Source organism: Mycetomoellerius zeteki, unplaced genomic scaffold, assembly GCF_001594055.1.
Source record: "Mycetomoellerius zeteki isolate Tzet28-1 unplaced genomic scaffold, Tzet1.0 scaffold426, whole genome shotgun sequence".
Taxonomy (NCBI): domain Eukaryota; kingdom Metazoa; phylum Arthropoda; class Insecta; order Hymenoptera; family Formicidae; genus Mycetomoellerius; species Mycetomoellerius zeteki.
The window spans coordinates 208,168-220,441 of NW_017257421.1; the positions used below are offsets into that span (position 1 = coordinate 208,168).

Sequence of the window (12,274 nt, forward strand, 5' to 3'; positions counted from 1 at the left end):
TAAAGGCCCGTCTACAATACACGTAGTAAGCTTGGTTTAGAAAGTAAGAATAAGAAATTGACCAATCACAGTCGAGTGTGAAAAGAATAATCGACTGTGATTGGTCAATTTCTTACTCTTACTTCTTAAACCAAGCTTACTACGTGTATTGTAGACGGGCCATAAGAAATGGGTGAATCACAGTCGATTATTCCCCTCGGATTCGACTGTAATTGATCAATTTTTTACGGCTTAAGTCTTAAAACCTATTGTAGATCCGGACTAAAGGCCATCACACGTACAAAAATTTTAGTTGTAATCGTAAGGCCGTAAGCAAATCAGCCAATCACAGCTGAGCGTTTTGAAACACGATCAGCCAATCACAGTCGAGCGTTTTTGAAACGTAATTTTGATTGTGATTGGTTGATTTGCTTGCGACATTATGATTATGACTAAAATTTTTGTACGTTTGCTGGCCTTAATTCAATATTCCTTCTATTGTGGCTGCACCTAAACGGAAAGGTCCTCTGCCGGAATGATCGCGTACTACGGAATGAGTTTTGGAACGCAGTATTGATAAACGGTAGCCCTCTGCCGGAATAATTGCGAATTATAGAATTGTTTTTTTTTTATCACCGCAGAAAGATGTCATCCCAATAGTCGCTTGTTTCGTTATCTAATCCCGTTTAACTTCAAAGTGTCTCAAAGGGTCCTATTTAAACACGAAAAAGCATAACAAATATAATCAAGATAATTATTTCGTTCTTCAGAAGAACGTTGTTGTTATAAAGTTAATATATATCAATGCGTATATACATGTGCGTACAACAATCATTCAATGTTTTGAACTTAACTTTTCTTCTCTCGCGAATTTTAAATATTAACCTCTCTAAAAGTAATTTGCAAACATTGTTTTTGCCTATATTTATAGCTGACCAAGGCCTTGTCAAGATATCCGCATATAATAAATTTGACAGACTCTAGTCGTGAACTCTATGTGGACATAAAAAAAGCAGAAATCATGAAAGAACTGTTGACAAATCAAGCTGTGGGATATAGTAGCTCCTTTGTCAATAACAATAACAATCGAGATGCAGGGACCAGCAGTATTACAAGCGATAATAATTCGAGGAGATATGCTATGCTCAGCACTGAATGGGTCTCTACTATCGGCGAAGAACTAGGCATGCATCCCTTGCCAGATCCTCTTTTAAAAAGATTAGCTGAAGATGCTTCCTATCGTTTAAGAGAAGTCTTACATGTAAACAATATGATTCCTATTTAATATTTAATCCTTTGCAATTTAAATTTTTCTTAATGAGCAAAGATCAAGAATTTTATCCTTAAAGTATTATATCAAGTTTAGATAGACACAGAATTTCAAAGGATTAATAGTTTGACATTTATATGATGTTGATCATCCCATAAAATATTACTTATTCATTTCCAGAAATGTGTTACGAGACTGAGACATAGTAAGAGAAAACGTCTGACATCTATGGATGTAAATGCAGTAATCACCAGTTTATGCGACGCCGATCCGGTTTTTGGTGCACCAGAATCCTTACCAGAGTATCATACAGAAGCAAAGGTGTATGTGCCTAGCGAATCTATTGTTAATCTCGTTAATCAAATGAATGATCCGTTGTGCCTGACGCAAACTAATGTGCCATTTCTGCAAGGCAAGTTCTTTTAAAATTTATATGTTTATGATAAATCTTAATATATGAATTTGATAAAATGTAATTTTTATTTAAAATTGCTGCTAATTTCTTGATACAATCTTTCAATTTGTGTTAAATTTTTTTTTTAGAATCTGAGATATGTGATCTGAAGCTCACAGAAGCGCGTCATAATTATGCCAAACGTGCATTGAAGACCTTGTTTAATGGCTCACAAAAAACCTTTCAGGTATATAGAAACATGTACATATAAATTACTTTTTAATATTATTATCATAAAATATAAAAATGCAATATTATTTTTTATATTTCCAGGTCTTGCTTAATGACTGTGCCACTAACGTTCATTTAGGCGATGAGGGAGTCGTCGATAAATTGATGTCCATTGCTAGGTCTATGGTAATCTCAAATAATGCACAATATACACGTGTTTCCACACGGACGTGTCAACTCATAATTGCCATTGCCAGTAATAGCGAAGCTGTCTATCCTTATCACTTAATTTCGGTAATTAATGCAAAATAATAGTATATTTTTTGTAAATTTTTACTCAAAACATTTGAATCTTAAATCTTTGCGTTTATTTAAAGGTGGATAAATTAACGGAATTATTGTTGGAATTATTGTTGGGTCAAAGTTTCATACATCCGAATTTAGAGGTGTTTTTCAAAGAGTGCGTGCTGAAATTGATGCTTCGCTGGCCATCGATTGCCGACAAGTAATATGAAACTTTTAAAATCTTGTATTTATTTTGCAAAATAATTTCATGAAAAACTGGTTCTCTGAATATGTATGGACAGGTATATACCAACATTGAAGAATGTTCTTTTAAAATGTGAAATGGAAAGCAGTTCTACAATTGAGTTCTACAAAAAAAGGATAATGGCGGTGGAATTGTTAGCGAGTATTCAGCCTCTTATATTTTTCCAACATGACATCGCGCACTCACTTTCCATACAAAATATTTTATATTATTACGCTTCGTTTGGTTCAATTATTTGGCAGCGAATAGCTGTTAGTATCAACATTATATTCTAATCCTTAGAATATGGTTCTTTAATTAATTTTCTTGTAATTATTATAGTTAGCCGTTTGTGCCCTTTTGAAATCACAGGGTTCTTTGAACCTCGCCCCTTTGATTGAACATTACGGAGACTCGTTATTACCTTATATACCTACTAATCGTGATGATAATGCAAGAGAGAGAAGAGATAAAAAAATTGGCACACTGCCTATCATCGTTAAAAGCAAGATAAGGTACGTGGAAGTCAGATCGTTGCTTAACACCAGAATGCTGTGGGATCGACAAACAGCGTTTCCAGATTCCACCCTGAGAGGGCCGAGACGAGAAATAAGGTGTGTATCATAAAATTAATGAAGCTAATAGATTCATGAATGCGTAACATTTTTATTATATAATTTAAACGTGATTACAGATTTGCGTTCGCTGGTGGCCGCCCGGTGCCACAAAATAACTTACGACGTGTCAGTTTAAGAGCTAATTATCAAATTCTAAGAAGCGACCTTCAAGCCACTCTTGCTTTAGTCGCATCGCGTAGATTACTTGTAATTAAAGATAAAAAGAAGGGTCCCTACAACTTTTATAACTTAGCAAATGTTTGTCTGTAATTGTTCTATAAAGATATGTATGAGCTTCATTCGAACATTTTAGTATTACACGTGCAACGAGTATTGTCATAATTATTCGTTTTGTATTACATTAGTTATAGCTGTATATAGACCGTTTCTATTAATTAAAACTTGAGGAGATTGTCATTACTTTCCTTTCATGAAACTTTTATTTTTTATGATTTTTAGGTGCCAGTCTCTACTAGCATCTTGTTAATCCTTTCTTATTTTCTGACGCGAATTCCTATTCACGTCAGTCGAGACAAAAAAAGTTCCTGAAAGTTTGTATGTAAATCCTTTAAATTAAATGAAGATTTTTTTTACTTCAATGTAAATTAGGTAAAAATTATTTGTATGTATATATGTGTTTAGTGCAGCGAGAGTTCGGGGGGGCTCTCCTAAATATTATGAATTACATTTTTACAAATATTCTTTTTAAAGACAATCCTGTAGACCCTGTGGTAGTTCCGTATGTACCAAATGATGTGAGTTGGGTAGACACCTGAGACGAGTATGTACTCTAATTGGTAGCTAAAAAAAGATAACAAAGCACATTTTTTAATTGTATAATTTTTCTTCATTTATACGTTCCAATTTATATTATATTTACCCTTGCTGGACGTCGTCGGCTCAAAACTCCATTTTTGTAAAATAGCATAAAAGTACCACATTGTATAATATACAAATCTTCCTTCTAAATGAGAGTTTTCCGTGAATATAAACAGGTAAAGTACAATATCATATTAACCTTACCTCGTTATAATATCCACGATTCTCCTCACGTTTGTTTTGCACATGAAACTTATCATCATCTAAAGGTTTATGGTCTTGTAATTGAATATCCTCGCAGCAATTACTACTGTCTGATTGATCATTATTGTAATCTTCTCGTAGCTGTTCTAATATCGATGGTTTATTTTCTTTTGTATCTTTTGCTTTATTCACTCCGTCTAGCCAATGCAATATATATGCAGTTTTTTTTGCTACTGTTGTTAGTATCTCTATATATCTTTCAGACATGAAACGTGGACAATCTTGTATTGGTATAATGCGTTCGTATTCTAACAAGGATCTTTCGAATTGAGATTGCTCGTGCAAATTTTTTTTAACGATCGCTTGAGTATCATTTTTGGTATTTTCTGAAGTTTCTTTTATATCTTGCGATTCGTACTGTTCTGCACAGCAATTCATTCCTGATACAGACGCAACAGTTAGTTCCGATTGAGATTCCTCAATTAATTCATTTTGAATATTGGTACTAACAATTTCTCGAGTATCATCAGTTATATTCTCTTCCATATATTGTGTATAATTTTCTGCGCAGATATAGTAGAATAAATTATTTTGAATTTTCTCTTTTAATTGTAATCTCTATGACTGCGTTCCACTTGACAACGCTCGCAAGCATTATTTGTCTTTGTTTAAAAGTTTTTTTTTCCATGCTTACTTGATGCCACTTTTAATGTTGAAACAGGCCACATGTGATCAAAATTGACACTAGTTCGGTTTCACCAACTTTAATCTCGGCTTAACTTACTGTTTATGTTTTCTAATTCTTAGAATTAGAATTACTCTTATATTGGTGGAACCGATCCTTAATATTCATCAATTTTGACCACATGACCTATGATTTTGACGCTAGAAATGATCGCTGACTGCCAGCACGAAATTGTATCTTAACACTTGATAAATAGCTAAGATGAAATATGATTCCAAGAGCGTTGTGAGCGTCAAGTGGAACGCAGCCTATGACGACGAGATAGACTTGTTCGCATTGCTTGGAATCTCCAAAACTATTGTGCACTTAAAACAAGATAAATATATATTCGGGTGTTAAAGATAGAAAAAGTAAAGAGACTTTGAGTGCAAAAAGTGCAAGCAACACAGGTATCGAGCATATAACTTTTTCTAAAGCGGAAACGTGAAAAATTTTATACATATACACACATACAAAATTTTCACTTTTCGTTTCCGTTCTAAGAAAAAAGTTACATTGTATAATTGACTCCTAGACTTAATGATTGGTTTCGAATTTCTTCATCGGAAATCATTAACTAATATATAACGACATTTATTCAGCGAGAAATAACTCAATTAGATATCGATGTTTAATTAATGTAGAAATCATTTACATATTGCATTACATTTTGTTGTCGATTCAACATCAATTCGATGAGTCATTTCTCGTTGGGTATAGTGACTTGCATTTATCTATTTTTTTTATTTTACATTGCCTATCTTTTACGGCCGCTTTCTACAATAAGCCATAGAGTGCATTCATTTACGCAGCGGTTAGCTCAGAAGTATTACTTTATTCTTGTTGTTCACCAAGCGTTAAACAAGGATTAAATGGTACTTCCTGCGCTAACCGCTGCATCCCAGTGAGAAATGACAATGGAATCGACGTCGAATCGATGTCGATTCGACGTCGAAATCATCAAATCGACGTCGATTCCATTGTCATTTCTCACTGGGATAAACAAATGTAGACATAAGTTTCAAATCTTAAGCCGCAAGAAATTAACTAATCACAGTCGAATGTAAAAAAAATAATCGAATATTATTGATCAATTTCTTAAAGCTTAAAACTTAAAGCTCAGGCAATGGCTTATTGTAGAAAGCCCATTAATTTTTCTCGGCAAATCGAGTCTTCGTTACGTCTTAAAGTTTATGATCGACACGAAGAAGATGTGAATTTTTATGCGAAGAGATACTTGCTATACTTCAACCAAAAAGATTCGATTTTCCAGACACATTCGGCGCGGTATCGCCTCCTAGTCGCCTCTAATCGCAGAAATATAGATTCTTTTAGAAAGATCAAACGTTTCCCGTAATACACCGATAAATTATCGTCGTTCAGGCAGGACGACTCCAGTATGTTTTTGCAAGCAATACACAAATTATTACAGATTTCTATGGAGAAATAATTAATTAATATAATATGTTTAAAGTTTTTTTTAGAATCTTTACCTGTGCGTTTTCTACTGTAGCGTTTGAAGAAATCCCAGTAAACGAAATGAATCGGATATTTACATCTGGCCAGTGGTAACGCATCAAGGACACCCGTATTAGCCAATTGCTTGCGAAGATCGTCTCGATCCCACTCGTGGCTGTTGAGTCGCCTGCAGGATATATTTTTTATTGCATAAAAAAGCAAACTTGTTTACGCGTTATTGTTGAATACCATACTGTGGCTTAATGCAGCGAACGTAATGCGTGTCACATTTGTTTAATTCTTGCATCAACAAGTCCACGTTACATCGGAGTTTGGAAAGCATCGTAGTCTTCTTCGCTTTTCCATCAGCTTTATATGGATTATTTTTGGTAATTAACGAATGCAGAAATTTGTTTGTACTCACGCTGAATGTTATCGTTATCTCGTCCGGAATCTGTAAATGCATTATCACGTTAGACTATATTCAGATTTTATTTCAAGTACCACACATTTATCGTTTTAAGAACCAGTTGTTCCATCTTCAGATAAACTATGTGGGAACTTATTGGATAAACAAAAGAGTAAAAGAGTAAAGCTGTTTGTACATAATTCGCAAATCGCAAAACGTCGTTCCCAAACGCAGTTGCAGAATTGGCAGAATAATGTCAATCATTGCACGCAAGATGCATGCAGATACAAATCAACCGCACCTAATGAATTGAATTGCGACAGCGTTGACATTTTAATTTAAGTCAGATTGGAGAAACTTACTATGTTTCTAATATTTTGCGTATCACGAATATTTATAAAATTGCAATTTGCGAATTTTATATTTTCTCCCTTCAAAAAGATTAAAAAAATTTTATTTAAAGTAATGAAAAAACGACAAACTTTTTTCATTATTTATCATGATTGTTTACCTTGTCGGTATTCTTGGAAAGCAGATCATAGGCGGAGTATTGTACGGTACCACAGTAATGCTGTATAACAAAATTTTCTTTCCTTACGTTCAAAAATCGTCTCGTTGCAGGACAGTTCTTTGTGCTCACTTGGCGTATTAATGTGGACAAATTGTTCGAAACAGTCGACAGACACATCTGTGACGCGAAAATGTTCATTGTTAACTCTCCCGCATTAATAGATATCATTTATTAAATATCTATAAAATATTTACATCGTTTATGGCAGTAAACAAATATTTTTCGATCGTGCTTATGCGATCTTCGTACAATTGCACAATTTTGAACGATTCCTCATCGTCGATGAGACCCTCTTTTTGCAGATCATTCCGGCAGGACACCAGATAGTTTTTCACGAAATATTGCTGCAATCTCTCGTTGACAAAATTAATGCAAAGTTGCTCGATGCCGTTTGAATCAAAGCATTCGAATCCGAAGATGTCCAATATTCCTGAAGCGAGAAATATCGGTCAATATTTGCAAAATTATATCTTTTTTCATGGGATTTAATCCTTACAGAAATTTAATGTACTGGGAGGTAATGATTAATTATTTATTTTAAGCATTAAAAGCATTGTTGTTCAGTGCTTTTAAGGATCAGAGACATACCGAGAATTTTACCCAAATAGGTTTTTCACCTTTTTATAGGTGTTTATTACTCTTAATACTCAAAATAAGCAATTTTATCAAATTAGATTTCTGTAAGGGAAGAAAACATGTTTAATACCTAATCGTTCGCTATACAATCGGGCGGACAAGATTTCGTTTACGAAGTTGATCAACCAGCTGAAAAGAAGATCGTACAAGTGGCGGATGATGCTGTGCAATCGATAGTGACAGGCATCTATCGTGTTGAGATTACGTCGGCAGATGGTGTGTCGACGCCGGGTGTTTTGAGGATTTATTAAAGTAGATGTGAGCAATTCGGCGATATCCTCTTCTTTGATGCAGGTCAGTCTGCATGTGTTTTTCAAGGCTTCTCTAGATTCTGAAAATGGCACGATATCTGTCGAACTTTCGCTTTTTCCTCGCGTCGCTTATTACCAATAAAAAGCGTTTCCCATATAGTACAGATTTCCAAGGGATATCCTAAAGACATCCAGAGGACGTCTCTATGTCCTCTGATATTCGCGAAAATCCAGAAATTTGTCAAGGGGGTTTACTGGTTTTGTCGCAAGCGAAACTTTTTTTAAGATCAAATATGAAAAGAGAATATCAAATTATTATTTAAATTATTACGTTAAAAAAATATTATTTAAATGTATAATTCATAAAACGTGTTTTATTTAAAATTATATTAAGACAAAAGAAGAGTAATATAATGGAATCTGTTTTTTATATCTAGGAGTTTCTAAATTAAAAAAATATTTTTGGAATATCATAATTGTGATAAAGCATTTCAGAAATATTAAAAATTTATATAACATTTTGCTAGAAATATTTTTTTAAATGATATTCTAAAAGAGAGCAGAATTCTCATGGATACTCCAGTATCTTCTGAACGTTCTAAGGATATTCTCAGGATGTTTCTCGGATAAAGTACTGTATGGATTTCTACCGCGATTCATGTGAAATAATTAACATAATTGCCGTCGATTACGTACGTTGATCATTGATATCGATCTTGCAACGATCGTCCTCCTGCACGAACTGTATGTTACCCATGTGAATGAGCAAGGAGAGAATGAAGAAAACGTCCTTCTTCTGACTCACTGTAAACCCTAACATATCCATCGCTCTTGTAGTCTCACGAAAATCGTCGCAGAACTCTCGCACTTTCGAAGAATCCAAGTCGCTCACCATAAAGTATTGCGTATCCATCGACAATTTGAAGTCCGCGAATGTTACGTTTCCTACCGCGCTCATCATCTAAGGTGCAGTTTCGCGAAATTTAGCAAAGGGATCGCGCGATCAACGGTTATATTTCTTAAAAATGCGCACAGCTAGCTGAAGTCTCCTTCACCTGACTAAAAATCTGAAAATTGCAGCAGCCCTTCGTGACTCTGTTCCTTTCCAGGAGATAGGAGGATATCGTTGCTCCGCATATGCTACCCATTTTGTACTCGAGCCATACAAGTTGCACATGCCTCGAGCTGACTTTGTTCATTTCAGTGGGCGCAGTTGTGAAGGCCGATATCAGGCGGCAGGCGACCGAAATCCTCCGCACGATACCGCAAACCACATCTCGCGTCTCGGGGGCTTCAGGGGATGCATTTCTGGTTAGGAATTCCAGCGCCTTCCATGCATTGAATGTCTTTCCTGTTCCAGTTTCTCCGTTTAAGACTATCACCTTTACGAAGAAATGTTATTCCCAAATGTACAGGAAAACGGAATAAATGAATAAAATCAATCTGATTGATTCGTTCAGAAATACAGATATATTCAATTCGAGTATAGAGATCAAGAGGCTTCTCAGTACGTTTTGGACTTTTACTACATGAAAAGAATGGTTTTCTGAAAAGTTTATTTGGACCATCAAAATAATTATGTACGACGCTTAAACTGGTTGCTAGAATGTTAAAAAGTTTTTGCAGTCATCAACGTTTAAGCGTCCCGCATAATTATTTAATTGATGGTCCAACAAAATTATTTTTAAATCTGTATCTGGCTAAATTTTTAAATACTTTAGTAAAATTATTCTTTCTTTGTAAAGTCTTCCTCTGTTGGTGATACCAGCCAGTTCAGGCTTGTATCAGGCTCTGAATTGAAAATAGTTGGATTTACCTGGCTGGGTTTTCCGAGACTTTGAACTATCCTGTAATGTGCCCGAGCAGCCACGGCGAATATGTGAGGTGATACTTCCTTACAGCTCACATCGCATATATTGTCATACTCGTGAGCTTGCGAGAAATCGTAAATATCTTCGGTGGTAATCTCGCCGTTGGGATTGATCGCCAGAAGGAGAGTGCCGACCCACGTGTAAATATGACCGCGTTCCAAACGCTCCAGAAGATAATCTACGACTGTTAGAATCGTTTTCAGTTGACGGCGAACGAACTTACGACACATTTTGTATTAAACAGGTATATTATAGAAAATACGCGTACTCTTCTCCTGTGGCACAGCGCTTAGGTCTCCCATCGCATCCCAAATGTAGGACCAACTAGTCTCCTGCAACACGCGACTCAGTCAACGCGAATCTATATTGTCGAATATTAGCACGTACCTCTGCGAATGTACACATTGTCCTTATGTATATACAGAATTACTATTAAAGCAACATTCGTTGTTGACACTCGTCAGTTTGATAATATAAGGTTTTTGCCGTATCAAATTTATGAGAGAGAGTATAGAATGTATATGTCGCTACGTCAAAGTGACACACGTATACTTTAAAACAATGACAGAATTCGTAGAGAAGTTCGCTTATCGATATGCAAGTCGATTTGCATTATGACTTTTGTGAAAATAAAAATATCAGTAATAATGGTTATTGGATGTAGAAGATAAACGTGTAATCATTATGTTACGTATGCTCTTTATTTGCCATAACTTTTATACGATGCGACAGAATTGGTTTTCAAAATCATTCGCATTAGTCACAGGCTCGTTCTCCGAGTTGTAACAGCCGTGGCAGGCGATTAACATCAATGTCGATTGCTCATCGATAATATCAATAAAATTGCCATTTAATTTATCCCATATCAGATCTATGAATTTGTATTCGTTATTAATAGTAAGTGGATTTGAACTACTCGGTCTATTTCTATAAATATTTGACTGCATCTTGCAAAGATAATTCTGCGGAAAAGCTAAGATTTCCCTAATCTCCACATTTTATTTTATATTTCTTAAAAAAATTAATGAAATTTTATATATTTATATATATATGTATATATTTCTCTTTCTTTTTCTCACTCTCACTCTCTCATTTTCCTTCCGTTCTTATTTTCAAATATAATTAATATATAAATTAAACGTATGAACAAATAAATATACAATGATCATATAATATCTAGTTTCTCCTGACATTCGTCAATATCCAGATATTATTCAATTTACATATGTGAAATGTTTTGTTAAAATACTGCAGAATATCATACAATGCAGATGAAAACATACTTACGAAATTGCGTTTGCGTTTATATTTTGCAGTAATAATTATTGTCATCATTTATCTTTTTAATAGAAAATAAAGGATTATACATAAACATGTATATTTTAATATGTTGTTGAATTATCTATAACAAGCTTATTAAAAGAATATACAATCTTTAGAAATTATATATAATCTGTGAGATTACAATTCGGAAGAATAACTCGAACTATATTACGATCTTGAATCTGAAGGGCTAAATTTTTAGCATTAGGAGATTTAAGTTAGATTTATTCGTGTTGTCGATGTGATTACACGAAAGACAGGAGAATCTAAATATCATATACGAATTTACTTATAATATCGAATACGAACTTACTAGCACCAAGCACATACCAAGCACACAATAAATTAAAATTACCTGTGGAATTTACATAATACCCTGGCTTCACTAATTATAATCGTAATCCGTGCCTACTTGTCACAAGATATATCCACGAACCAAAGTTACATTCGTGCGACTTTCTCAAAATTAGCCAAACGTACTTGCGATATTTTTGAACGACGACGACAAATAAAATACAATACTAACGCTTTTTTGTGACATTATTAACAATGATTAACTGCGTTTAATTTTTGTTTGATTACAGCGAATTAGCTGTAGAAAGAAAATTTGATGAATTTACAATGGTGGCACGAATGGCTACATGCCCTAGGTAATCGACTCGCGATCTGTGGATCCGAGTTCGATTCCCCACTGCGCCCCATATAACCTATTTCCTTACTTAAATGTGATCTCAAGTGCTAAATTAGGGATTAGCGAATTATCTGTTTATTATTAAAGCTTTATCTGTTTATTCAGTGATCGACGCAATTTTTCGCGTTTAGGAGAACATCATTTCACCTTGCGAATGAATGTGTCTTTGGAGCACTACGCTCCAATACGTAATTTTGATTCAATTAGGGCATTTAAAGATATAAAAAAAAGCTTAATGCCTATGTAAGACTCACTTTGATTTGATACGTGACAAAAATTGTGAATTGATTACATGTG

General features: G+C 34.5%; 2 protein-coding genes across 2 annotated transcripts; one reads left to right on the forward strand and one right to left on the reverse strand.

Annotated features, from left to right (window-relative positions):
- Nucleotides 1–625: 625 nt before the first annotated feature.
- On the forward strand, nucleotides 626–3,307 carry LOC108726521 (TAF6-like RNA polymerase II p300/CBP-associated factor-associated factor 65 kDa subunit 6L). The gene is made up of 9 exons (XM_018454142.1): nucleotides 626–797; nucleotides 911–1,240; nucleotides 1,430–1,661; nucleotides 1,793–1,890; nucleotides 1,977–2,168; nucleotides 2,252–2,379; nucleotides 2,462–2,675; nucleotides 2,746–3,017; nucleotides 3,098–3,307. Exons 2-9 carry the CDS (start codon nucleotides 1,001–1,003, stop codon nucleotides 3,288–3,290), a joined length of 1,569 nt encoding a protein of 522 aa, XP_018309644.1. The 5' UTR covers nucleotides 626–797; nucleotides 911–1,000; the 3' UTR covers nucleotides 3,291–3,307.
- Nucleotides 3,308–3,706: 399 nt separating this feature from the next.
- Nucleotides 3,707–10,489, reverse strand: LOC108726524 (myosin-1). Its single transcript, XM_018454145.1, has 14 exons — nucleotides 10,351–10,489; nucleotides 10,232–10,295; nucleotides 9,909–10,147; nucleotides 9,148–9,474; nucleotides 8,789–9,053; nucleotides 7,912–8,172; nucleotides 7,400–7,635; nucleotides 7,146–7,322; nucleotides 6,480–6,679; nucleotides 6,261–6,412; nucleotides 6,009–6,203; nucleotides 4,044–4,606; nucleotides 3,901–3,984; nucleotides 3,707–3,821 (listed from the first exon to the last, which is right to left on the reverse strand). The coding sequence occupies exons 1-14, from the start codon at nucleotides 10,366–10,368 to the stop codon at nucleotides 3,726–3,728; spliced, it is 2,877 nt and encodes a 958-aa protein (XP_018309647.1). The 5' UTR covers nucleotides 10,369–10,489; the 3' UTR covers nucleotides 3,707–3,725.
- Between the last annotated feature and the right edge of the window lie 1,785 nt (nucleotides 10,490–12,274).

Excerpts from the sequence above, each read along its gene's own strand:
- LOC108726521 (XM_018454142.1), top strand. The coding sequence starts at position 1,001 with ATGAAAGAACTGTTGACAAATCAAGCTGTGGGATATAGTAGCTCCTTT. Across the intron at positions 2,169-2,251 it reads ATCCTTATCACTTAATTTCG|GTGGATAAATTAACGGAATT; the intron begins GTAATTAATGCA and ends GTTTATTTAAAG. Across the intron at positions 2,380-2,461 it reads TGGCCATCGATTGCCGACAA|GTATATACCAACATTGAAGA; the intron begins GTAATATGAAAC and ends ATGTATGGACAG.
- LOC108726524 (XM_018454145.1), bottom strand. Across the intron at positions 10,148-10,231 it reads CGCTGTGCCACAGGAGAAGA|TCGTAGATTATCTTCTGGAG; the intron begins GTACGCGTATTT and ends CGATTCTAACAG. Across the intron at positions 9,475-9,908 it reads GTCTCGGAAAACCCAGCCAG|GTGATAGTCTTAAACGGAGA; the intron begins GTAAATCCAACT and ends TTCTTCGTAAAG.